Consider the following 26,551-nt stretch of genomic DNA (forward strand, 5'->3'; position numbering starts at 1 on the left):
GTGTAACTGTGGCGCCCCCAGTGGCAGCATCAAAAAAGACAGCAGCTGACACAGCTTTCACCCCTTCACCCTCCCACAATGGATTGGACACGGTGATTAAGATGCTTAAAACTTCCTTAATAAGTTTTTCCTCTCTGTCTTGGTGTCCACGCTAAATCTGTGTAACTGCAGAGGCCAGATCCTGACTGATGGAACCAAACCATCGAACGCTCACATTGTAAATCACTGACTTTATCCAGCCCAGCCGTTTTTGGCTCACAGTGTGAAGTAGTAATAGTTAAGGTGTGGTGTTGTAGGGTCAGAGAAGCAGGCTTGTGGCAGGTGGTTTAAATGTTCTCTTGCTTGTAAACCAGGTAAATTACTCATCATAATTAACACTTGCATAAGGCTGAAGAGACACTGTCCTAACCACGACGTGACATGAGGCACCAAAAAATAAAAAATAAAAAAAATAAACTTTCTGTGATTGATGAGTTTGCAGCAACTTGAGGTTAAGAAAAGAGAAAACCTTCATCTGTCAGTACAGTACAAAAGCATAGAGCGCTCCTCGACAACTGACACATAACTCAAGAAATACCTGCACAACTCTCAGATGAGGCATTCACTCTGAGGATTATGTCCTCACAACAAACAAGTAATCCAGACAGTCATTTTGATGGCACCGTTATCATTCTTACTTATCTGGAGGCATATATTGTTTCCTTGCACTCTATCGTCTCTGCACTGAAGGGACTAATTTCCATTTATATTGCTACTTAATGCTCACAGTTGCTCATTGTGTGGTTAACTCAGGGAGCACCCTGACACAGCAGACAGGCCACTCGCTGGGTCGACACAGCTGATGCGAGCACTGAGATGACTCCTCGAGGGTCAGCTGGATGGAAGGAAGAAGAGAGGGTCAAGTGGAGAGTGTGTGTGTGTGTGTGTGTGTGTGTGTGTGTGTGTGTGTGTGTGCAGTCAAAGGCAGCAGAAGGGAGAGAATGGATGTTGTGTGAGTGCGTTTAATATGTGCATGTTTAGTTTAGCGGGATGAGTGATTGGTTGACAGCTCATGAAACAACAGACTGAAAAGCAGTTGGTCAATTAGCACAGCTTTAATTTTTTATTTTGATATGTCCGTCTTTGCAGCGAGGCGGGAATTATTCATATCGTCCTCCCCCTCGGTGGGATAAAACAAACACAGACACACAAAATCCCACACAGAACAAACTGTCTGATGTTTTCTGTTACCTCTAAAATGCCTGATTTTAAAAGCAGAAATCATCATCCAAATCTTAAAATCAAAGGGTTCGTCCCACCGCCAGGACTGAGTTTAATAATATTTAACTGTCATACTAATTGATGTGATTTATAACAAATGTTACTGATTGAATTTTTAAGATCAAAGCTTAACAGAATCTTAATGAGGCTCGTTTCAGTTTTCTCTTCAGGTTTTTAAGTTCAGGACAACAGATTATCAGAGCTTTGGTGTAAAGGACATTAAGTCAGCGCCGATGATGATCAGACTTCTTCACAGTTTCCTGAGGAGCTGACATTTGGCTCCAGAGTTCAATGAGTAATGAAACATTTTTCTGTTTGCCACGCTCTTTCTGAATTGAACAAATGTTTCATGGAAGAAACTGCAGTGAAAGACGAACACGACAATGCTGTTCACTACCTCCCATCATCTACTTCCGCTAACATACTTTGAATCCATGCAGAAGTTATAGACCCCCAAGTCTGTGTCAGCAGATCTGTTATAACAACGAAGGTCAACACGTCGGATGAAACCGTCACTGATGAGTGCGACTCATCATCAGAGCGTCACACCAAAACAAAACAGATGACAGGATTCAAAAATGTTACACAACTTCCATGAAATGCTGTCATCATTCAACTTTGCAAAAGTAAAGACACGTTAAACAGGATTCCAGATGTTACGTTGCCATGCCAACCCGAGCTAAGAGTCTTGAATCCAAGGCTAGCAAGCCCATAACGTGGTGCCCTCCCTGTGTGTCGCATTACATGTGAAATGAGACCTAAACTTCCCTGAGGGGACGTAACCTTCCTAATCCGAAGGATGTGTGTGTGTGTGTGTGTGTGTGTGTGGGTGTGTGTGTGTGTGTGTGCGAACCATGTATTCCTTACATTGTGGGGACATAAATCTGTTTGCACTGTCACATTGTGGGGACTCACCTTCCTTATGGGGACAAAATGCACAATGTAAATCATTACATTTTAAGATGAGGACTTAAGGTTAAGGTTAGGGTTTGGACAGGGTTAGATTAACTCTACAGGAAATTAATGTAAGTACATGTAATGTCCCCATAAATTATGTATACACATCTGTCTGTGTGTGTGTGTGTGTGTGTGTGTGTGTGTGTGTGTGTGTGTGTGTGTAACTGACCACCAGGTCTCCGATGCTGCTTTCCATGACCAGGACCAAGAACCAACTACACAGCAGGACAACTAGTCTGTCAGTAAGAATAATTGAAAGAAATAAAGTAAATCCCAAACTAAACATTCTAACTCCCCCTCCCCCCCAGATGCTGCAGGCACTTGGTACGGCCCAACTGGCCTCTTCCTGTATTTAACAGCTCTGCTCCAGTAGCTGCATCTTCTGCTCAGGCCTGGACAGATGTCCCTCCAGCAGCAGCCGGACCCTCAACACTGGTGACTCAAAAGACAAACCATTAGAGCTTAAGGCAAAATGAACAGACAAACTGCAATGTCCTCCTTTATGTGTTTGCTGTCTGCATGTGCAATGTGGATGTCATGAGGTCAAAAGGTCAACTAAATGAATAACATGTGCATCATAGACAGTAATATTACATCAGTGCTTTTGTTTAGTGTTAGTGGTTTTATTCGTAATAAACTGGGCTCCTGTAAAAATGCTGGCTGAATCTTCCAAATGCTAAACTGAAAGATGTTATATATCTAGATTTACACAGCTCAAATTACACTGTTATCAAGTCTGAACTCAATTTACGACCGGCTGTTTTGTTCACTGACTTCACTTGAATGTTGCCTAAATTGAAACATTCCTCAGTTGGATGTTTTAAGACGACGTCTGAAATGAAACTTCAGATGGAGCTCAGATAATCTGACAGTCGCACTTAGTTTATTGGGACCTTGACGGAGAATTTTGAGCGCAGAGACAAATCATGCGTTTGCTGTTATTGTCCAAAGTGTAAATCTGTCTGATGACGGCTGCTCGCCGGGATCTAAATCACCTGCTGTTCCAGCTCACCCTGCAGCATCACTTCACAATGACCGAGAGACACTGTGAAGTACACACCAGAACCTGGATGTCTTCACCAGTACTTCTTACGCTTTTGAATGAGATTCTATACCAGGCTGTGTTCAAGCACTAACAATATCAACTTGTAGCTGACGCACTCATCATCTGCTCATTATTTACAGACTAACAGACTCACGGTGTACCATTGTGTCCTGACACAGCAGGGAGCTGACATCCTCAGTGCTGCTGGGTGTGAGACTGCAGGGTGGAGGAACAACCAGTACCTGGGAGACTCAGAGTGGAGGGTGATTGCAATTGATTTCTGGCTGAGGTGACATCTACACAGGTGCTTTCACAGCCAGAGTGTTGTGATCCAGGCTGCTGTGTCATCTAGGCTCTAACTATATAACCTGAAAGGCACCCTCTCTGTGGAGCTGCTTGCTTTTGTTTGACCAAGACACCTGCTCTGGGTGATTGTTATGTGCCTAAAGGTAGATGCATTCAATAAAGCAGCAAGTTATAGAGAATATATTTAGCGTTTTCAGGAAGCTAACTTCATGGTGTGGGATTAATACAAGCTGTGGAACTTGAACCCACGCAGGTGTGGAGGAGGTCCGTTGGTGCAGGGTGTCCCATAGAGCTGAAATAATCAACCGACTGAAACTGATGATGAAGACGATGATGGTAATTCTGTCCTCAACCCCCCCAGAAATAGCTTTTTTATGTTTCATGTTCCATCTTTAGCTTAGCTGCACTCGGTCGGTGCAGAACTTTGCTACATTGCACATATGAGACGTTGAGAAGTTCAGACCTGAGTGTGTCAGCAGTCACGTGCTGCTGTGGTCCTTCATTCACTTTGAGGTTTAGAGTTGAGTTTGTTTTGCTGCCTTTGTGAAGTGTAGCAACCTCTTCCTCCTTGTTCCTGCACACAGAACAGAATCTGTGCTTTGTTTTAACAGGTTTGAGAAACTCTACTGATATCGTACTTTAAAATTTCCCCAGATCTCTGTCATGAGAGGCTGCACCATAAGATGTGTGATATTAAGTGCACTTATGCGTGTGTGTGTGTGTGTGTGTGTGTGTGTGTGTGTGTGTGTGTGTGTGTGTGTTATTGATGCAGTGTGATATAATCAACCGCATTGGCTGTCCTCTCCAAGGCAGTGCAGTTGATGAGACTTTGTTGTTTGGAGGTTGCATTGGCTGCCTCATAATGTTTGAGTCTGATTTGACAGAATGGTGATACTCTTATCTAAAAATATCCAGCTTTCAGTGTGAACATGAAACACGGCCAGTGTGTGTAAGGACAGACAGAGACTGTGTGTAAATCACTTAAAATCCTATTCTAAAACAGACAAGTGGTGCATTAGCGTCAAAAGTGTGTCATAATTGCACAGAGAAATTATTATTGTTGTCTTCGAGGCAGTTTTCTCTTCTTTTGAACAGGCACTTTATTAGCAACAAGCAAAGTAATAGATTACACCAGACAGTCCAGATCCTCACACGAGAGGGAATGCCACTGATGCACTGCTCGCATTAACCTGCATTTGGAGTCATGTGTCCGTCCACCTGACAAGTGCAAGTCCAATATTCACCTCCATTTTTCAAATAATGAAAAATTGATAAAGTGACTAACTTCAGTGCCTTGATCCAGTGCAAATCTGATATTTACCAAATGAAGGTCAAACTTATTTTTGTGATTCCTTTGTGTTTTTAGAAGAGCGTTTGTCCACTTAAAATATAAATATGGATAATACACGAATAAGGCGTGAATATGTGAAACCTAATACAGGTTTGATGTAAGTAGTTATAAGACGCATTCGCTGGATTTATTGTGGAGAGGAAATATTCCCTCAGGAGCACATAAGTTATATACATTAAGCTGTAATGAGTTTAATGTCTGAGTTTAGTGCTATTACTCTCTGCAGTTTCTCAATTTCTTGGTCAGTGGTCATCCTGAAGCACGTATTAAAAGTGACTTATGTTTCTGCTGGCATCACTTCAGTCTCTCATTTTATCTCTGAAGACAGGGAAAGAGTCCTTTAGTCCCACCCCGTCCCCGGTTGGAGAAACCACACACCAAAACACACACGTGTGTTTATTCAAAATGCCGTTGATAAGCCCTTGATTGAACGAGCTGCTCATTCTGGAAAAGTGAGTGACTTTCAGTGTGCAGCGTGCAGCACGGCGTGGAAAGATCCAGTCAGTCAGACTCAGTACAGTTTGATAGAATTGCTGGATGGCTGCATATCTATAGGTCATGTCGGAAAACTGCACTACACTTAATTTTCCTCTAATTAAACCCCAAACCTTTCCTCAGTGTTTGACCTGCAGGGCAGTCCTGTGGGGAAGGAGAACAGAGGAGAAAGAATTGCCCTAATTGCAAATGGCCAATTAGGAGTGAAACGCTTTGCCAGTGAATGTGGAAGTTGAATGGCAAAGCGTCCTCTGGTGTCCTGTACGCTGGGCTAATGCCCCACCGTGGACTTGGGGTATGGCGAAGGTGAAACACCTCATTAAGTCAATGACACCATTATCACTGGTGTGTTTTAGAATGACATCACAGTCCAAAACATCCCCCAAAATATCTCAAACTTCTCTCTAATGTAGTGACTCAAATTGACCTGGAAATGAACGAAGTGACTCGACTTTGAGAACAAAGCCTTTCAGTGCGTGTGAATCCAGGTGTTTGAATGAGGACGTCAGAGATTTTCATCACTCTCCATGAGACCTCCGCCCGGGCAGCCAGCAAGAGTAATTCTTAACTAAAATTAGACAAAGGAGAAGAGGGCAGGGTAAAAATAAGCACGTCTCTCTCTCCTTTTTTTTTTTTTTTACCAAGCAGAGCTATTTCTGTCTCATTTCCTCATACAAATCCTGACAAGTCATTATTTGAAGCCATTATTTCTTCTTGTTTTGGCAGCTGGGTCGTTGGCATCGTTATTCAAAGTATCATCCAAGATTCATCTTCTCATCAGCGCAACATTTTTCACTTCCTTTTTTTTTCTAGGTTTTCTCCAGGGACTGTTTAATCTACTGTAGTTACTAATGCTGAGATCACTGCAGTTAAAGGCTGAAACTATGAATGTGAAGTTACAACTTTTCAATGAGATTCTGTAACTTTTAAATGTTTTTGAAAACAGGGCTGCACAGTACATGGCACGCTGGCTGTTTGTGATCTTATCTTTAATGTTTCCTCAAGAGGAGTCTTTGTTCACATTTACAACCTCTGTGCCAGCTAGTGACCAAAAGAAGTCAGTAAAAAGCTGTGCTGGCACTTGGTTTGCGATTGTCGTCTGAAATTGGACACTGAGTCAGTAAAGCATCAGGAGAGTCAGTTGTGGGATTCTCGGGAATTTATCGAATGCAATAATAGGAAATGTTTCCTCTCCAGGCCAGAAAAGGGTCATCTTATTTCACATTTCATCTCAGCTACAGAGTTTGAAGATTCAAAGTTCAAATGTTCAGCTTAGATTTTTACTTCTGGATTTGTAGCGGTGCATTTGTGAAACGCAGTCTGTCGGCATAATTAGCAGAATCATGTCTGATTGATTAGATTTTTCAATTTAGCTGAAGATTTTTGTCAGAATTCTTGTTTCTCAGTGAGGACTGAGGTGATGTTTGTCATGTACAACGTTTATGTGGTATTTTCACACTGCACAACCAAACTGTGGAGTCCACAGTTTAAAATGACATTCCCACTGCACTTTATGTTTACTGCAAATTATACTAGAACCCCATTCATACATATTTCCTGGTAAATCCCTTGGATAACCTTTTAGGCATATAGTAACTATCCATACATGCAGCTGCGTTCAGGAACATTTCCATCTTGCTTCAGTTTCCCTGAAATGTTACTGCGTCTTGATTTCCCTGAATTTCGATCCATTCACACGTGGCTCTGTGCAGGAAAGGTCCCTGAGCATTTCAGGGACAGACTGCATGTGTGAATGGGTAAACATTTTCATCATTATACATGCCAACACTGTCATTGTGAACATGTTAGCATTTAGCTCAAAGCGCCACGGTGCCTAAATACATCCTCACAGAGCTGCTAGCATGGTTGTAGACTGTTAAAACTGTAAATGCTTTCACGCCCTGGTTACAAGGTAAAGATGCTGCTTTATCTCCATCTCTGAAGGCAATTTGATAATCTATTCCTTGCCTGAGGGACTAAACCATGGCTATAGATTTTCTTGAGCAAATATTTAATGGCAATAAGTATTATTTAATATTTAGTGTGCTCTCCACCCACTGTGCCACCATGTAGCATGACAAGTTTCGGTACCTGACAGTTTCCATTTTTATCAGTGAGAGAGAAGGTGCCATGGTGACCCCAGCTCCATGTTGCTGCAGCCTGCCTGGGGGGTGCAGCTGGCAGGGAGAGATTGGACTCAGCTGGCAATGCTGGAGACTCTTCGGGTGGGAGGGAGCGGATGCGTGAGACACCAGAGCCAAAGCGGTTGTGTTTTCCAATGCCAGAGGCCAGGACAGCCCCTCAGCACTGCCTGCCTGTGTGCTTGTGCATATGCGCTCTTGTTTCGCTATACTTATGCAGACCGTTGCCTCAAAACCATACAGTAAAAGCATGAGGAAGGTGCTCTGCAAGAGGTAACACAGTGCTGATCCTTACTCATTTAAAGGGGTTTGTGTAAAATCTAGGATTAGATTTTGGGCCGTGGTTGAATGTCGGTGCTGAAGGTCGCAGTTAGGAAATAGAAACAGTAAAAGAGTATAAATGTCTTTCATTATATTAACTTGTGTGAAATGTGGTTTAATTGTTTTGTTCCCGTTTTATTTCTGGCAGACTATTTGCCTAAACTGAAAAATGTTTTCTATTTCAAAAATCAATGGAAGCAAATTTATTTTCATTCGGTTTAATATACAGCATCCTGATGATGGATTGTCGTAAAAATAGAGGATTCAAAGTCAAAGCGAGACACCAGAGGGTGATTTCAGGGATGGCAGGTGTTCCGTGTCTTTATGAAATACAGCACAGAGTAAACTTTGTGTTTGTATGTAAATGAAGCCCTTCCAGATCAAATTTTAATGCAGGCAATATCAGGGGAGTAGTAATCTAAAATATCTGATGGACCTCACGATTTGACAGTTTGTTCCAGGCTCTCTTTGCTCCCGCTGTGCAGGAACACAGCAAGTCCCAGGGGGCTTTTACCTGTTACTTAAAGCAGATGTTGGGGACATTAATAATTTGTGTCTCCAATAATTGTCCCGAGTTTTGTTATTCTTTAGCTTATCTCATCTGTGCTTTTGGGACATTTACAAAGCAATTTTTTCTCTGCATCTGTTGACATTTGTATGTGCGTGTTCACATTCACAACAGCGGGTTGCAGATCCACCATAAGGAGGTTTCTTGAGGCTGGAGGGCAGCGTTAGAGCTGAGTCCACTGAGCCAAGAGAAGATGTCGGTCAGTCTGCGTGCCAGACCCGACGAGCTGAGGAGTCGCTGAAAGCTGGAGGCAGGAGCAATAGCAAAATTACTCTGCAAAAATGTGTAGTAACTGAAGGTACATATTTAAAAATCAGTGCAAAATAACAAAGAAAAGATGTTTGTGAGCAACATAGAAAATAAAAAAAAAATATATTTTGCAGCTTTGAACTCTGTGATGTAGTGGTAAAAGCTGCATTTGATCACTAAACTCCAAAGCATAGCAACAAATCCTTTACGAGACTCCATCAGTTACTGAGCGACATGGACATCTTGTTGGAGTCCTTTTTCTCACAGCCTTTCATCTCAGGTCTGGTTCTCCAAATTTTGAGAAAAATGTCTCTGTCTCCTCCTTTCTTCAGCAGCCAGTTCACAGTAACGCATCATATCGACAGTGTGTCTGAGCCTGTCTGCTCAGAGTGACAGCAGTTTCATATGGGGAGTTTAATGAGAGTCGGAGGTAGTCAGCCATACAGACGGGCCAGCCGTGGTCTGAAAGCAGCTTATAGCTGCAGTTAAGTGTTGTTTCTCAGTGGGATCAGCAGCACTGCAATCCTCTCACATTATGGGCGCTAATTTGATTCTATGGTACCATTAATACCCCTGAAAATGTGATTTCAAATCTTAAAGACCCCCTCCAATGAAAATCAAGCTTTTAACCTTGTTGTTATGTCCGCGGTCTTCTTTAACGCCACATCAGGAGCGAAATAAGTCAAAAGTTCAGGAAAAAACTATCTTGAGTTATTATTTAACATCAGATTTTGATGCAAATGTTGCTAAACTCTTATTGGTGCATGAATGAATGAATATGTGATATCTTCCATCTAAGCACTGCCCGCTTCAATCTTGTGAGAGTAGCAAGTACAAAAACACTAAAGTGAAAATATCTCAAGTGAAATGACCAAAAGCTTCATGTTACCGCTCACACTAAAAAACTGCAGTAGGAGAAAGTAGGACTTTTGAAGGTATCATGACATCAACATACACTATTATGCAGTTTATCATCAAATTGCGAAGGTCGGTCGATTGGAGCATTTTGTTATGTAATGTTATTGTCATTAGCAATTTTCCTCAGCCTGCCTCGTCCACTTCTATTTTTTCCCTGAATGTCTTTTGACAACAGTTACAAAGGGGGATGTGAACTCGCTGCTTTCAATCAGAAAGCATTTTTCCTTGGTAACTATCGAGTGCAGCAATGGTGGGTCAAGAAATGAAGGAAAAAATACACATCGGCATCAACACTGCGAGTGTTTCTTCACTTTTACCTGAAAGGTTTCTATTCTGTAGCCACAGTTGACCAAGACGTGAATCTCCCCCAAGAGCTTCCTCTCAGCTTTTCTTATGACTTCATAAAGCAAGAACATACTGTGAAGAATGGGAGATTTAATGCTCCAAAATCATTCTGCCACATCTCTATCGTATGTTCCACATATTCTCTATAATAGGCCTCTGTTGGTCATTAACCCCAGGTAATCAGCTGTACCAGCCCGGCTGAAGATCCGCCTGCTTACTGCAAACTATTTTCCAGTTGAAATGTCTTATTTTGGCTGTAATGGGCTCCTCCTCATTTTATGGCCTCTTATGTTCTTCAGCACATTGCCCTTTTCACACACAATTACCTCCTCAACTCCATTTCAGGCTCATTAGCAGGACTTGCAGGCTTATCCTTCCCTAAAATCAGAGGCTTCAAGGGATATGACGAGTTCTGGTGCTTCTGGAAGAGCATCGTTTAGCTCATCTGAAACTATATAACTGGAATGGAAAATGGGAAGTTAAAGTGAGCTGAATTGAGCGCATGTTTTCTTATGGTCGACCTGTGTGGCAGCAGGATGTATCACAGAGGGAAGATAAATGTGAGTTTGAAGTTATCGAATCAACTTAGACCTTCTTACTGTGGCTCCTGACACTGTGTTGTAGTCGCACTCATCTCCTCTTTTAGAGGTTTGAAGTGACCGCGCAGCTTTTCAAGGTATAAGTACCTCGTCCTCTGCTCTCTACCTCACTTTATTGTTCTGTGGGTAAAAGAGGGTCAGCTGCTGGCTGTAAGCACGTGTAGCAGTGGCTCGATTGCGTTCCTGTGGAAACATTTGAATGTTGATAACCTTCAGAACAGAGCCTAAAACCTCCATAGTCCGCACATCGCTCTGGCCAGTCTTTATAGTCACATTGCCTCATGGCAAGGTTATCTGTCACCTCGTTACATATAACTGACCTTTTGATGGTAGTTGGCCCTTTTACGAGCAAATGGTGCTGTTTTGGCTTCTGAATCACAGGCACATTATGCACATCTGCACTGTGAGGTTCAAGAAAAAATAAGTTGCGTCAAAATGCTGCCGGAAATGTTTTAATTCAGATTGAGCGAGAGAGTAAATTTAAAATCAAAACATTAAATTGCTGTTAGTCACATGGCTTTCTATGAAGAGGAAATGCTTCCAAAGTGCAGAGAGTCTGAAGTGGTCAGGCGGTTCATACGTGGAGCTTTGTCCTGGAGGTTTGGCTCGCTGCTTGGCTCCAGGATGTGAATGCTTGTGTTTGTAGTTCTTAGAAGTGAAGCAGGACATTTCGATGCTTGCACATAGTTTTGTATGCAGAACTGGAGCTGCCAGCACACTAAAGCCAGTTCTTAAGGGGAGATTGACTGGAAGTGTATAATGATATTTATTCAGGTGTGAATGACTGAGTTGCATTGATATGAAAAAGAACAGCTTCCAGGGAGTGAAGGATCATTGGTGGGTGTCAGAACTGTGAATGCTGAGACTTTGACATTGTGGCAAAGTGAAAGTGATGGAGAGGTTCAGAAGAGGAGAAAATAACAGAAATTAAAATCATTTTAAGGAATAAAGGCAGAAAGTGAAAGAAAAGAACTTCCTGATGGAGCTTTTCCCAAAGTGTCATGAAGATGTGATGGCTTTTTCACTCGTCCAAGAGAGATATACCAAAACCTCTGAGCGCCTGCTGTACATCACTGGACCCCAGTGGAACCTGTGATGAGGAGTCAACTCATGACCCTTCATCACAGGTTCTGCCTCAGTAAGGACGTGAGCTGTGAGCAGCAAACGATGACTTTTCCTGTTAATTGGAGGCCCAAAACAAGTGAAAGTATCAAGTATTTCAAAAGGGTTAGACAAGTTCATTTTAAGCAAGAGTTTTAAAAGTAGTTTTAGTCTTTTTGTTCTGTTTTCGCCAAGGTTTTGCCAGAAGTTTTGATTCTAGTTTTATTTCAGTCAGTTTCCTAAAGGATTTTGGGGAGGGATATTTCTCCTGGCTTTAAAAATTCCAATGAGAAGTACTTATTTCATATCATATAAAATAAATCCCTAAAGATTGTTAGAAAAAGTGCAATACAATCATATTTGATTCACAGTTTGTACTTATTTTCTGTATATATCTACAACACCACGAAGCAGTCTCATCTGATGTAAGTGCTGTTACAGATGTCATAGTAATCAAATTATCTGCCTGTGAAGGGCCCCTCAGTCACCGTGCAGTGTGATGAATCATAGCAAAGGTCACAGTCTGCTGTATTATGATGTTTACTACCTGAATATACAGACTTTTTATATAATGCTGATGTCTTCTGCTAAATTCATGTCATGTTTCACTTTAATAAATCCGCAGTTATAAAAATGCAGAAACTGCGTCGTTAAGGCAGAAAAAATTAACACCAAATTAAATGATTGATGAGTTAGTATTTGTTTAGAAGATGCAAGAAATGATAAATTATCTATTAGAATTAGCAGATGTTTACTGTAAGCTCAGCTCTGTTAAATGGAACACTTCTGCTCTGTTCATCTAGCCTGAATGTTACTGTTACTTTAAGATATGAACGATATGATGAGGCAGCACTGTCGTAGGTAGTAACATATAAACATGGCTTCTCACTGACATGTCCAAAAGGGAAAAGATAAGAAGATAAAGAGGGTGAGAGCTGATCCTACTTGCTGACAAAACCTGTTCTGAACCTGAGACATGAGACTGAATCCAGTTTAAGGTTGACCAGAAGGATGAAGGAGATCATAACTTCTGGATTTTTTTTTTTGAGTTTACAATTAATCACCTATACCTGATGAGGACAAACAAATAGATAAATCAGCATTTTATTCCTGGCAGCGTGATGCACTGAATGATTTCAGCTGTGTCTGCCCTTTCAGACAATCACAAATTTCCTACGTTATTTGTAATCACAGAGACATGGGGGAGTATAGAGTGGCCCAAAATAGGCCAGTCACTCAAATTTAGATAAATAATAACGACATCATACAGCTCACTTCACGTGGAGACGAGAAAAGCTTTGTGATGCACCATCACAGGAGGAGACTTAACAAAAGCCAGCCGTACATTACACTCAGCTGCAGCTCAGAGTGGGATGAAATATTTAGCAACACAACTCTTTGGGTTCCTCATCGTCCTTCAGCTGAGTTGTGTAGCCTGTTAGCGTTCATCAGCGCCAGATACCCATTCATGGCAGGTTTCATTCTGTACTTGCAGTGATTGGTCAAGACTTGTTATATGATTAAGACACTGATATTAACAAATGCATTTAACTTTGTTTTATACTCTGTCCATTCTGATATAGTTGCTTATTTATCATTTCCCTCTTACAGCATCAGAAGACCCATGTCTGATGTAATCGAGTCATCTCTCTCTCACTCTGTGCGTGTGTGTGTGTGTGTGTGTGTGTGTGTGAGAGAGAGAGAGAGTGTTTCTCCATATAGCCTCGAGGTAAATCTGATAAAGCAAAGTTATGTTACCCTCATTCAGTCTCTTCATTCACTATTCCTGCTGGCACAACTTCATAACATTTTCTCCTTCACAGAAGACTCCACCAAAGGGATTTATGTAAGGTGCCGTGTCTGGAGTAGTCTCGGTTTGAATCCCATCTGATTAAATATGAACACATATTTTACTCAAAACTGGATTCTCTCATCTGTGCCACTTGATTTCAACAGGAACCTACTCTGTAATTCAATACAGCAGTTTGTTTTTAAGAGGGGGAATGGTTAAATGAAGCTTTTTGTGTAGCTGTTGTGCTGTTTTATTAAAAACAGAAGTGCCCTGCAGTGTAAGATATTCATATCTCTACATCTCCACATTGCTGAGTTTCTTCTTGGCACTGCAAGAGACAAGAAAATGTACTTATAACAAACCAGAAGACAAAAATTAGGAAAGATGAGAAGCAGAAACTTAATGTCCACAGAAAGTTACAACATGGCAGTTTATTAATGGTCCAGTAGACATAATGTCACTAATACCTTTTGACATGGTCTGAGACACATAATGCCCTCTGAGAGCAGAGGTTGATGCTCGCCTGCACGTGCTATCAACTTGACAGAGATGTCGTAAGAATAATCACTTGAGAATCATGCCGTCTGTTGTACAGGCTAGTAAGCTAAGTTGTTTCTTCATATACTTTCTGTCGTGCACTAATGTTTTAATCAGTGTTATCACGTCCCAGGAGGGAAGGAGTGGTGGGAAGCCTCCCAGCATGCACAGTATCTGTTTCTGCACATTTCTCCAGCATTACTAGAATTATTGTGTTTGACATTTTCTCCTGTTGTGTTCCTACTGTTCCTACATTTCATCTGTTGTTATTTCACTCAGTATTAGATGGTTAGCCTGGGAGGGTTCTTGTCTGGAGGTTTGCTGCCAGTCTTTCAGATGGAATCATAATCTATCTGTGCAGATGCTTTGGCCTTAGAGGTGAATAAAATGGAGCTAAAATAATTAAAATTCTGGCTGTTAGAGAGGGAATCCTTGTTTGTCACAATAAGAACAAGAATATGAGTTAAGACATGAAATGTGTTACACTGTATGCTCCATCACAGAGAGGACAGTGACACTTTTTCATTGTTTTGTCTCTATTCAGTAACTAGGAGGTTGAAGTGCTATCTTGTAATTTTAAGGCAGTCAGTGTAGAGATATAGCATACGTAAGGTATATGTAAAAACCCTTAAAATAAAGTTGGAGCTTAAATGTAATCTTAGTGTTCAGTGTCATGTTCAGGCATTATTCTGCTTTACTGTATTTTAAAAGCAGACAGCAGGTAAACAGCTCATACTGAAGTGAGTTTTAGTTTTTAATTCTGTTATTATCTCTCACACACATGCACAAACTCACACACGTGTTCACACAGACTGGGTTAATGAATCTGGCCTACTGTTCTCTTCCTGTGCTACTGTCTAATAAAAGGCCTAATTAATGCGTTTAACCTTTAGTTATCAGGCAGACAACCCAACTAAACACAAATCTCAGTCCCAGACCCCTGCTCAGTGTTTTCCACTTCATGAATTCATGACCTGAGGGAGTCATTTGTTTTGCTGTAAAGATCCATTTTGACCTTGTGGGAAAAGTGCAATCATTTCTGTTTTTAGGAAGTAACATCATAGGATAGCCACTTTGATAGAAAACAGAGGATGAAGAATACATAAAGCTGCAATACTAAACTTGTTCAGAAGAAATGACATTTACACATTTTATTCAGTGCAGTGGGATGTTATCTAAATCACAGACCAATTCTAGATTGTGTCATGTAAAGTTTTTGAAGCTCCACTTGTTTTTGGTGAATGAGACAGAGAATCAAGTCTCTTGGCTCTCTAGCTCCCCCTGCTGCAAGAGTGTATGTATTGTGGCCAAGTGCTGGATTACAGTCATAGCAAGACAACATACAGTATGTCTACAAATATGTTTTTTAATCATTGTACAATGCATTATGTGTAAAACACATATGCTTACAAACATACATATTTTCCAAAATCCTTTACAGCAAAAAAAAAAGTTCCAGGTGAGAGATTTCTACAGCATATTTACAACCTGCTAAAACATATATCATCAGCCATAATATTAGTAATTTGGAACATTTTCTGAATATTCCATTAGAATTTTCATTAAATCTGCTGTAATCACTCGATAATTTGTATGTGAAAAGGGTGTTTCATAGTGACAAACTCAGGGAATTACCACCCAACTGTGCAGCTCCCCTCAGCTCGATGGTGAATTAAATGTCCTTCAGGTCATTGTTTTGGTTTTACGACCCTCAGCTGTACTGTGTTGGTTCACTCTCTCTGTTCTCTGTTTCCTGTGAAAAGCTCTACAAACCCACTGTATTCTACCTGCTCAGCACCAAAGAGCTGACAAACGAAGTCAGCAACTCACTGGTGAACATAATGGAGCATTTAGCAGCTGAAAGCCTGGTATTTCTTTCAAGAGGTGGTAGAAGCCAAAAACAGAGCTAAAAGAAGAGTAAATATTTGACTTACATTCAGGCAGCAATATAAGCCTAACCCCAGTCAGAAGCCTGAAAAAAGCCTATAAGAAGCCTATAACCAGTAGGCTCCCTGCAACTAGAGGTCCGATCCCACTATAACCCACCTTCGCCATAGTAAACCAAAGAGATAATGCCGCGCACACTGAAAACAGACATAGGATAGGCACACACTCTGTCGTCACAAGCCAAAAACTCAGTCTTCCCTGTCAACATGTCAACAGTGCAAACAGAGTTTCTAAATAACTTCACTCTGGAAGGAGTTTTCAAAAAGCTCAGCAACCAAAAACTTTGTTCGCCATTATATACTGATATCAATATAGTGTCTTGCATCAACAGATACCCAGCCCAAACAGGCTAACAAGGCAGACTATCACTTTCCATGTACGTAAGTGTGAGGCCAAATATACAAATTATAGGAAAACAGTTCTGCTATTATACTTGACCTGATCTCATATTGGATGCATGTATTGCATATATTATTTCGTGGTAGCGTGTGACTTTTGTGTTACAGTCACACACTAACATAAACAAACTAACCGATTAAGGCAGTGGCAGAACAGTAATTCCCGTATTCTGTGAGGTAAAATTACTGCTTTTGTCATAGGAGTCTGGTGACTGAACAGAGTGATATAACAGCTGTTTGTGGTTAAACAAAAAGGATCTTACTCTTAACAGAAAGGTCTATGTCTGTTGGGATCCTTTCCATAATGTTGTCAGAAGGGTTAGAATAACAATATGAGTCTGCAAGTGGCGAAAACAAGCACTTTTAGTAAACATACTTTCACGAGTGCATTTGCCCCCAAGCTATCTACTGGACCAATTCCAAAACTTTTTGTACCTATTAATTATTTGGATGCCAAAGTATGTCACAATAGGGCTCAGGTTTAAAATAATGGAATTACCCTTCAAAGGATGCTTTGACAGGTCATACTGTATGACGGTTAATCTGCTCATTTACCTTCATTAGCATCAAACAAATGGACGTTCTCTGAAGTGCAGTTGTTGTTTAAAGTCTCTGAGTCTCCGTCTCTCATTGAGGCCTCAGGATAACCTCCTTCCTGTAGGAGAAGTGGGTGAGTTTGACCTTGTGGTACATCCTCTCTCTCCGCTGCAGCAAACGGTAAAGAGACAAAGTGAATTTAGCCAGGGCCAGTGTGCAGGTGATCTGTACCACCAACAGTGCAGTGTAGATCATCAGATGAGACTTGCACCGCTGAGCTTTGTTTCTGTACTGACACATGATGGATGGTGATGGCTCCTGAGCGGCTTGCTCCAAGGGGCAACTGAAGATCACTGGAGTGGTTTGAAGAAGATGCGTCGCTGTTTGGGTGGTAGTTGGTTGTGTAGTCCTGATAGTGGTGGTTGTGGCCATAGTTGTTGTAGGTATAGTTGTGGTTGTGAGTATGCTTGTGGTGGTGTTGGGTGCAGTTGTTATTATAGTGGTTGTGGGTGCAGTTGTTACAATGGTTATAGGTAAAGTTGTCGCTATTGTCGTCACAGGTGCAGTTGTTGTTATTGAAGGTGTAGGTGTGGTGGCTATAGCTGTGCTTACAGTGGGTGTGGTTTCTGGCAGAGCAGTGGTTGTTGGGATTGTGGTGGTTGTGGCTGGTTGTGTGGTGAAGACAGTGGTGATTGCTGTAGTTGGCAAAGTGGTTGTTAGTGTTGTGGTTGTAAGAATGATGGTGGTTGGTTCTGTGGTTGGAAGTGTAGTGGTGGTTGGTTCTGTGGTTGTAAGGACGATGGTGGTTGGTTCTGTGGTTGTAAGGACGATGGTGGTTGGTTCTGTGGTTGTAAGGATGATGGTGGTTGGTTCTGTGGTTGGAAGTGTAGTGGTGGTTGGTTCTATGGTTGTAAGGATGATGGTGGTTGGTTCTGTGGTTGGAGGTGTAGTGGTGGTTGGTTCTGTGGTTGTAAGGATGATGGTGGTTGGTTCTGTAGTCGGGAGTGTCGTAGTAGCCGTGGGAGTTGTGGCGGGAAGAGTGAGGCAAATTAATTGGTCCTCTGTTAATAATGTGATATCTTGCCCTTTTAGATCTTCTGGATACTCACAGACCACAGGAGACACAATCTTGTCAGAGTTTGCCTTCATCCAGATGTTAAGATGTATCAGATTACAGTCACAATGCCAAGGGTTGTCATTGAGGTGAAGTTTTCTGAGATTGGTTAAAGGCTGAAAAATGTCCTCGGGGAGTGTCTGGAGGTCATTGTGAGCTAGCTTCAGTGTGGTCAGTGATTGTAGCTTTTCAAACACATCTGCACTCAGCGAGTTTATCTTGTTGTTCAGCAGATTCAGCTCTGTGAGCTTCTCAAGGCCTTCGAAATACTCAGCATACAAGGTGACAAAGTGATTTTTAGATAAATCTAACTTCTTGAGTTTCTTCAGAGGGCTTACTATTCCTTTAGGAAGAGTGCTGAGATTGTTTTGACTGAGGCTTAACTCAGTCAATTTAGGCATCTCCCCAAAAAGCACTGGTGGTAGACTAGTCAGTTTATTCTTCTGTAGGGTCAGTGTTTTAAGCTGAGGGAAGCCAACCAGAAATTCTTGAGGTAAACCAGTCAGAAGATTACCTTCCAAAAGCAGCTTATTTAATTTGTCTTTATGTGGAAAAAGATTTGGTGATAATTCTGTTATTTTGTTTCCCTGCAAGCCAATTTCCTTCAAGTTTGGCAAATCGTGAAAAATATTTTCAGGAACGGTGGTTAGCTGATTCTCATAAAGGCGAAGTGCCTGCAGTTTTTTTAGGTTTGAGAACCAGCTGGAAGACACAGCGGAGAGATTGTTTTTTGCTAAATGGAGAGTTACAAGGTTTTCAAGATCATCAAAGGTCCCATCTTCAATTGAGTTGATCTCATTACTCTGTAACTGGAGTTCTCGTATCTTTTTAAGGCCGTCAAACAAGCCTTTCTCCAGAGTGTGCAGCTTGTTAGACTTTAGTATAATCTTCTCCAGGTTGCTGAGGTCTTGAAAGACACTCACTGGGACTGATGATAATGGAGTGCCGGAGATCTCAAAATGTTTAAGGTTTACCAAACCTTCAAAGGCTCCTGGCTCAATAGATGTAGTATTAGTGTTCATGAACTCCACCTTTTCAAGCTGGGGGTTTTCAACAAAGGCTGCCTTGGGGATTGTTTTAATCTTGCTGTCCAGAAAGAAGACCTCTGTCACACCTGGTTTCAGGAAGCGTGGGATTTCTGTTACGGATGAACTGAAAATATCTCTGTGGCAGTCCGTTTCCTTTTCGCACTGTTTGACTTGAGTCAGTGAAGACTCAAACAGCAATAGCAGATTAAAAATGATGATTGATGATCCTCTTGACATTTTTTTTCACTATAAAAAAAAAAAAAATTATAGCTCATAAGATTGGCTGGATTCAATTGAGAAGGTAGTATAAAGTACCTTTTCCTTTCTTGTGAAAAAACATGAATGACCTAGAATCAGTGACATCATAAAAAGCTTTGCTTTGTTAAGTTATCATTAACTCCGTTTGCCGTTACATTCAAATGCCAAAAAACATTTGCGTACCTTATTATTTCCTGCCCCAGGGTGAGATGGGTTGTTACAGCCGTGAGGAGACATAAACAAGCTCATTAGTTATCTTATGCATCAGTGTTGGCCAGCAGGCCTTCAATGTTTCACATCCCGTTTGAGGCGTGGTTTAACAAACTTCTGCAGCTTGAGATAACAGCACAGACGGAAGGTTTTTTATACTTTAGGCAGTTACTGCACTGCTCTGCAGCATGTCTCCAAGATTACAAAGCTGATGTATTTTTCTTATTTTTAATAATCGCTGACATTTTGACAGGATTCACAGGCTATTTGTTTTCAATATTCTGAATACTCAATATCAAAGTAGTTTTAAAAACAGTGTCTTCTGCCATCACGGCATACAAAAGAACTTAGTATTAATTACAACATTTGTGATTAAACTTTGTTTTGTCTGGTGTCTGTAATTACACTCAAAGCAGAGGGTGGAGTTTTTGGATTTCAGCCAAAGGTTTCAAACATTATTCAGACTTCTTTCCATTAGATGGCAGCCTTTTACACTGTATATAATTGATGTAATCAAGTGCTAAATATGCATCATCACTCCATTAATCTATAGCAAACAAAAATACAGAGTGCTGTGAATGCACCCCCAAAAAAGTTTGAGTACAATATCATGCAAGACATGCAGTCGTAATACCACTTAAGTAAATCCAGTAACACAATGCAAGATTGCTCCAACTGAAAGTAGCACTTTTATTTAACATATGGTAGCATTTTGCATTGTAAGAGTGCAAACCACAGGATGAACTGTGTTACAGTAGAGTCAAAATGATTTTTTGATTTTTTTTATGGATAACCATTTTGCAAAAAAAGCAAAACTGTCCCCTAAATGTATTATTGTTAGCACAAAAAGCCATTGTCAAACTGCAATTAGTACTGAAAAAAGAAAATAGTTACTGAATGCAGGCTTAATTTTACTAAAAGAACTGTGAAACACTGTTTCAGTGTATCTGAGGTTACATTCACCAAAATGTCCAGGATGCCTGCAAGATGGAAAGGTGGGTGTTTTTACAGTTAGTATACACAATGTCTGTTTTATTTTTACAGCACCCATGACAGGAAAACTGGCTGGCAAATATCATCATTAAAAACTGAAAGCTAATGAATTCAAAAGTTTACTTATAGCTGGTACATCTAAATGGAGCTGAAGTGGTTATTCCTGTTGCCTTTGAGGCTCTAAAATCAACTCTAGGCTCCACATTTTCCAAGAAAGCCACAGTAATCAGTGAGCAGTTGCCCTTGGCTTTAAAAGTTCTTGGGTTGCTGGGATGTTAGGTGGTCTATTCTACAGCACAGAGTTCTTATTTCTGTGGCCTATGTTTCCCCTGCCCCTCTTGTTCCTCCTCCAGCACACACAGCTGATAATGACGGTGCTGATGATGACAGTGGACACAACTGTGAGGATGATGAGGATGATCGAGGTGTTATTAGAAACTGTCTCCTTCTCCCCTTGTCCACTGCTGGTGACCTCCTCCTGCTCTGAGGTTGGAGTGGTCTTGGCAACAGGCGAGGATGTGGTTCGTCTGGTTGGAGGGGTATTAGGTTTCCTCCTCTTCTCCGTTGAGGTGAATACAGGCTCCTCAGTTGAAGTGAGAAGCATTAAGTTCTCATCTGTCAGCAGAGAAATTACCTCACCGCTCAGACTGAAAGGTACTTCACAGACCACAAGAGTTTGGTTAACCTTGGATGGGTTCTGTCTCAGCCAGTCTCTAAGTGGCAGAATATCCTTGTCACACCTCCAGGGATTCTGCTCCAGGAGTATTTCCGTTGCTGCATTGAGGGCATCTAGACTCGCCTGTGGTAGGTTAGGAAGGGAGTTATTTCGCAGGTCTATCTGTCCCAGGTGGCTCACGCCCTGGAGAAAACCCAAAGGGAGGGATCTGATGAAGTTGTGCTCCAAGGAAATGTTGACCAGACTGGGTAGACCTTGGAAAGTTCCAGCTTGCAGGGTTCTGAGCTGATTGGTATGAAGTGATACCTCTCCCAGCTGCTCCAACCCTCTGAATGCCCTGGTGGATACGTAGCTAATCTGGTTCCGACTGAGCACCAAGAGACGCAGCTGAGTCAGGTTCCTGAATGTGTCATCCTCCACACGACTCAGCTTGTTGTCATACAGCCACAGTTCCTGCAGGGCCACGGGCCCAAACACCCCTGGCCCTAGACTCTCCAGCTGGTTTTTGTAAAGGGAGATCTGGGAAAGGAGGGGCAGGTTTAAGAAGATCCCTTCTGGAAGAGATGTGAGTCTATTGTTGGAGATGTACAGCCTCTGGAGTTTCAAAGTTTTGGAGAACAGGTCATGGGAGAGATGAGTGATTCGATTATCATGTAGGGATAGTTCCTCCAGGTTTCCAAGGTCATCAAAACTCCCAATGGGGAGTTCCTGTAGTGAGTTTTTGTTAAGCCGTAAGGTTTTCAGCTTAGAGAGACCCTTGAATGACTCCCGAGATAGCTGACTGATATTGTTTCCGGAAAGAAAAAGATACTGCAGCTCAGCAAGAGGGTGAAAAGTTTCCACAGGTACAGAAGTGAAAAGGTTCTTACTGAGGTCAAGAACTTTCAGATCTGTCAATGGGGAAAACCAACTGGGGCGGAGAACCAGGAGCTTGTTGCTCTTCAGATTCAGAGACTCAAGCTTGTGAAGATTTTGGAACAAGTTCTCAGGGAGATCTTGCAGTTCGGTGGCAGTAAACCCTAAGGCACCTATGTTTGTAGTGGAATCAAATGTGCCAAGGTGCACTTCCCTCAGAGCTGTGTCTTTAATCACAAAGATGCTAAGGGCATTTGAGAAATCAGTCAGATCCTCTGGTTTTAGGAAGTAGATGCTGCAATTGGAGAAGTACAGGGTGGTGGTTGATGAGGGCACAGTTGTGGGGAAATCTGAGAGTCCACTGCAAAGGATTTTGGTTCCTTGACATTTGCATCCATCCGGACATGCCCAAACAACAGCGTTGAGGGAACAGAGAAGTAGGAGCACATGAAGGGTCAGGGGCAGATCCATTATTTCCCTAGAACAGAAGAAATGGCTATGTTAACATTCAAGTTTGATTATGAATCTTGTATCAGTTTTATATAGATGGCTAAGGGCTTTGTGAACATGTAATGATCATTACATACATTATACTCTGTTTTTGTCCTGAAAGGGATGCTCCAATTTCACTCAGCCTGGGATAGTTTTCTTATGTCATGTGTGACTCTGAATGACTGGTGTCAAGTTCAATGACTTGAAAACTCAAATTTCTTTACTTTAGCAATTTGGGCTTGGGCTTACGCATTTTAAAAATAAAGCCACTGTTACAAATCGCAGTGTGGTGTTTGAAAGACATGTAGTGACCAGGTAGGGAGGGTCTAGCAAACAGTGCTATCTACTTGCCTTTTGGCAAATGTAGCAAGTCCAGTTGTAAAACGCCAAATTAATGAAAGTACAATACTAAATTGCTGGAGTACGCTTTTATGTTAGTGCTGAGTTTTGCAAAGGCTGATGCCAGTAACTCTGTCTAAAAGTGGACTGACTGTACCACTCACCAAAAATCCCACCAAAGTGGCAGGAACAATAGAAGTCAAACACTGAAATTTACGACGAATGTGTGAAAAGCGATTACAATATAAATTAGAAGTTACTGTTGGCTATGTCTACACTTGCACATGAAGGAAAATGAATTAAAGACATGGGGAACATTTTTGCATTTGCTGTGCTTTTTACGTCAATGCAATACTTTCTCAGATTTAATGTGCAATAGTTGTTAGTTTCCAGGACAGTAAAAGAAGAGTGCTTGGTCTGTTTTTCACTCTCTCATTGAGAGAACAGCCACAACTGGGATTCTCTGCACTTTAAATCACCACCATAATAAGGCAGTTATACAGAAGGCAACTCTAATTAGTAACAGTCCCTGCATGTTGCAGCCTCAGCATTCTAGTTTTAACCAAAAAGAAGACATTTGCATAAATTGATCCAGTGTTGTGCTTTGTTGCCTGTGGCTAGGAGCCTTGCCCGTCAGCATTGTCAACAAGATTGGCTGGTGAATCACTATGCTTAGCAGCCTTTTGGCATTAAAACCGTTTATTCAGGATTTGTGTTCAACAGCAATTTTGGAGGTCGTGTGCTCAAAAAGTTTGCTGCAGAAAGTAAATCCTGAAACTGCAGGGTATACGCTCACTGAATATGGACATGGTGTTTGGTTTACTGGCACAATCAAAATGATTTCAGTGTAAAGCACATATTAAGAAGACTGCCTGCACATGTCTGGGGCTGTGGCAGAGGCTGTGCTCACTGTTTGTAATGGCACAGGAGGCTCCAAAGACAGAGCTGTGCCAACATAATGACCTGCTTCTCCATACAAATCCATTTAAAGTTCTGCAACTTAAGGTTGGCAAGCGTGAGCTGGTTCTCAGTGGCTGAGGTGTATTAGGGTGCAGAAAGTGTCTTTCTGAGGAAGTAACTCTCTAAAGAGACCAGTATGTTCCTCAAGATGAACTTTTCTTTCTCTCTTTCTTTCTTTCTTTCTTTCTTTCTTTCTTTCTTTCTTTCTTTTTTTTCACATCAAAGATACAGGGTCATAAAATACATCCTGGTGCATCACAGCTGTTCCCATTTTCCAAACATTTTGTACTCATGCCTGCTTTCATTCATGTGGTGGCCTGCTGGGCCCTTGCTGTGAGAGGGAAAGCAAAGTTTTCATTGTTAGTAATAATTTGTTACCTAACCCTACCAGTACTCCTACGTTACTAGTACTCCTTGCTATTACTACTGCTGACCTTAACCCTTAGTAATGTTCATTATAACTTTCCTTCGTATTTGTTAAAATGTGGTTTTGTGGGGCAACATTTACTGGTTACATTATTATTAGCGCTTCCTTTTTTTACTGCTGTGAATGTGAAGTCAGAAATGTGTTTGTGCTTATACAGCAAACTAAAAACAGAAAACTAAAAGCCGGATATCCATTAAGTAATGTGTAATTTCAGTATAGGTCCCCTACCAAGGGGATGTTATACTGATTTAAACAGCAGTAGCTTTCAGACACATTCAAGCCTCAATGCATCACTGCAAACTGTGCAGCATATGTGTCTGTTGTGACTCCTCACAAGTATGAATTTAATAATATTCCTATTTGAACAAAACCTGACAGCTAAACCACATTTCCTCTCTGGTATATATTGTAACATCCCAGTCCAACCAAAACCGCTGTCTGTTCTGGACTGAACCTGGAGTGGTCTGCAGTACAGTGTAATGGCTAAGGCATTTCCACTTCACCATTAATTGCTTTGATTTTCTTCCCTCTTGCCATAGCTGAAGGATCAGCACTTTGTCTCTCATGAAAAGCCTGAGCTAGCAGAGTAGGAAAGAGTACAGTACAGAGACCAGTAGTCAAGCTACAGAAGTTAATTCACGTTAAAATGGTTTTGGTTACCGCTCCATCTGAGACAGTGTGAAGACTCAAGCTATCCAGAGTAAACCACATTTTCCAACAAAAAATTGCACTTATTCACTAAATTCAACGCAAATTAAGAATCCTACAGGCAATGCTGAAGTTCACACATGAATACACCCATTATTTAACAAAATTAAGGGTTGAATTATGCACAGAGGGTGGTACTTCTACATAAAACTTCTGTAAATTACACAAAACTATTCTAATTTAGCTCTTATGTCAGCTCTGATTCATTTCACAATAAAATCTTCTTGCCAGATTATCCTAGTATGTTACAGCAATGAGCACTCTTAACCAGGACGGCATGCTGTTCAGAACTTACCTCCCGCCGTGGCTGACCATTGCATGAACAGACAGTTAGTTGGTGTGGTTATCTTTATATGTACGTCCTCCCTTCCTCCTCCTCAGCTTCACAAATCCTCTGATGAAAGTTTCCAGCACTGTCTGAACTCTCACACATCACATTTTCCTGCTCTTCGTCATCACTCGGTTCCCTTCTTTTTTTCTTCTTCTCTTTGCCCTGAGCTCATGAAATCTGTAGGTCCTTTTTCTGATGCTGCGGTGGCACTGTTAAGCTGTCCCCCTGCCCCCTCTGTTCCTCTCACAAACTCATGGTGGGGGAAACCCCACCCTCTGGTGATTTGTGCCTATATGAGTGTCTGTGCTTGTTTGAATGTATGTAAGGGGATGTGTGAGCTGTGCTTCCTCCTACAGGATCCATATGTTTTTAACATCTACATGTTTCTTCTTCCAGGAAAAAGAGATATATTTGTGTGGGAGATAGGGTTACAGGGATGGTGAGAATTTGGTGTGGTTAAAGACAATGAAGTCGGTTTTTTGTTTTTGTTTGTGACATTGTTTTGTGTGTATGAGTCCTCTTCTTTGGGTGTGCAAACTTAAATAGCAGCTGAACAAATCTTTGGTATGACGTCTGTGGTATGCTTGGAAACCGATGGTTTGGGAACTTGGCAGTCTTGGATGTTCACACTGTTATCCACTGTTAGGGGATTATAGATTGCAAGGTGGTCCAAAAAACTACCAAACAATCTGCAAAGTCTCTTCTGTCCCACTCTGTTCAGGGGAAAGAATAACCAGTTTTCAGTATTGTCTAATTCTAGATGAAAATATGATTAGGCTCTCCATCCTGTTGGAGGGAGCTTCTTTTTCTTTCTTGCGTCCATATACAGTATGTGGGTGAATGAGACTCAGTGAATGAATGAGAATCCCAAATATCCAGATAGTATCCCAAATAATTCATGTATAAAAGGTGGAAAACACTCCACAGCCTCTGAAAATGTTCTTGTGTTTGAGTGTTTCTTAGTCTGTTCGTGTGCATTCAGTGGGATTAAGCTGTGCTGCTAAAATGTGGTTCGTTCTTCAATAAATCAGGTCAGAAAAGGTTGAGCAGGGAGCGTCCTGCAGCTTTTACAATTCCTATAAATCCATCTGTTTTGTGGCACGACATACTCCCTCCCCACCACAGACGGAGATAGTGAGGGTGGAGTTGATGTATACACAGTCAGTTGCTGCAGTGCACAACATTCATACTCAAAACTTCATGTTTTCTAAATTTTCCTGTGAAAATAAATAGCAGAGAAAGTAATAAGTGCTGCAGGTCATACCAGTGTTTCATAATTGACTTAACTCACAA

General features: G+C 41.4%; 2 protein-coding genes across 2 annotated transcripts; both read right to left on the reverse strand.

Moving 5' to 3' along the window:
* Positions 1 to 15,488: 15,488 nt before the first annotated feature.
* On the reverse strand, positions 15,489 to 19,684 carry LOC143318536 (uncharacterized). Its single transcript, XM_076726939.1, has 2 exons — positions 19,451 to 19,684; positions 15,489 to 19,255 (listed from the first exon to the last, which is right to left on the reverse strand). The coding sequence occupies exon 2, from the start codon at positions 19,244 to 19,246 to the stop codon at positions 16,958 to 16,960; it is 2,289 nt and encodes a 762-aa protein (XP_076583054.1). The 5' UTR covers positions 19,247 to 19,255; positions 19,451 to 19,684; the 3' UTR covers positions 15,489 to 16,957.
* Positions 19,685 to 20,147: 463 nt separating this feature from the next.
* lrrc15 (leucine rich repeat containing 15) lies at positions 20,148 to 25,499 on the reverse strand. The gene is made up of 2 exons (XM_076726940.1): positions 25,223 to 25,499; positions 20,148 to 22,479 (listed from the first exon to the last, which is right to left on the reverse strand). The coding sequence occupies exons 1-2, from the start codon at positions 25,240 to 25,242 to the stop codon at positions 20,760 to 20,762; spliced, it is 1,740 nt and encodes a 579-aa protein (XP_076583055.1). The 5' UTR covers positions 25,243 to 25,499; the 3' UTR covers positions 20,148 to 20,759.
* Positions 25,500 to 26,551: the final 1,052 nt, after the last annotated feature.

This window comes from Chaetodon auriga, chromosome 3 (genome assembly GCF_051107435.1).
Source record: "Chaetodon auriga isolate fChaAug3 chromosome 3, fChaAug3.hap1, whole genome shotgun sequence".
NCBI classification, from domain to species: domain Eukaryota; kingdom Metazoa; phylum Chordata; class Actinopteri; order Chaetodontiformes; family Chaetodontidae; genus Chaetodon; species Chaetodon auriga.

Coding starts and splice junctions, on each gene's coding strand:
- LOC143318536 (XM_076726939.1), bottom strand. CDS start 19,246: ATGTCAAGAGGATCATCAATCATCATTTTTAATCTGCTATTGCTGTTT.
- lrrc15 (XM_076726940.1), bottom strand. CDS start 25,242: ATGGTCAGCCACGGCGGGAG. Junction 22,480..25,222: donor ATGGTCAGCCACGGCGGGAG/GTAAGTTCTGAA, acceptor CTTCTGTTCTAG/GGAAATAATGGATCTGCCCC.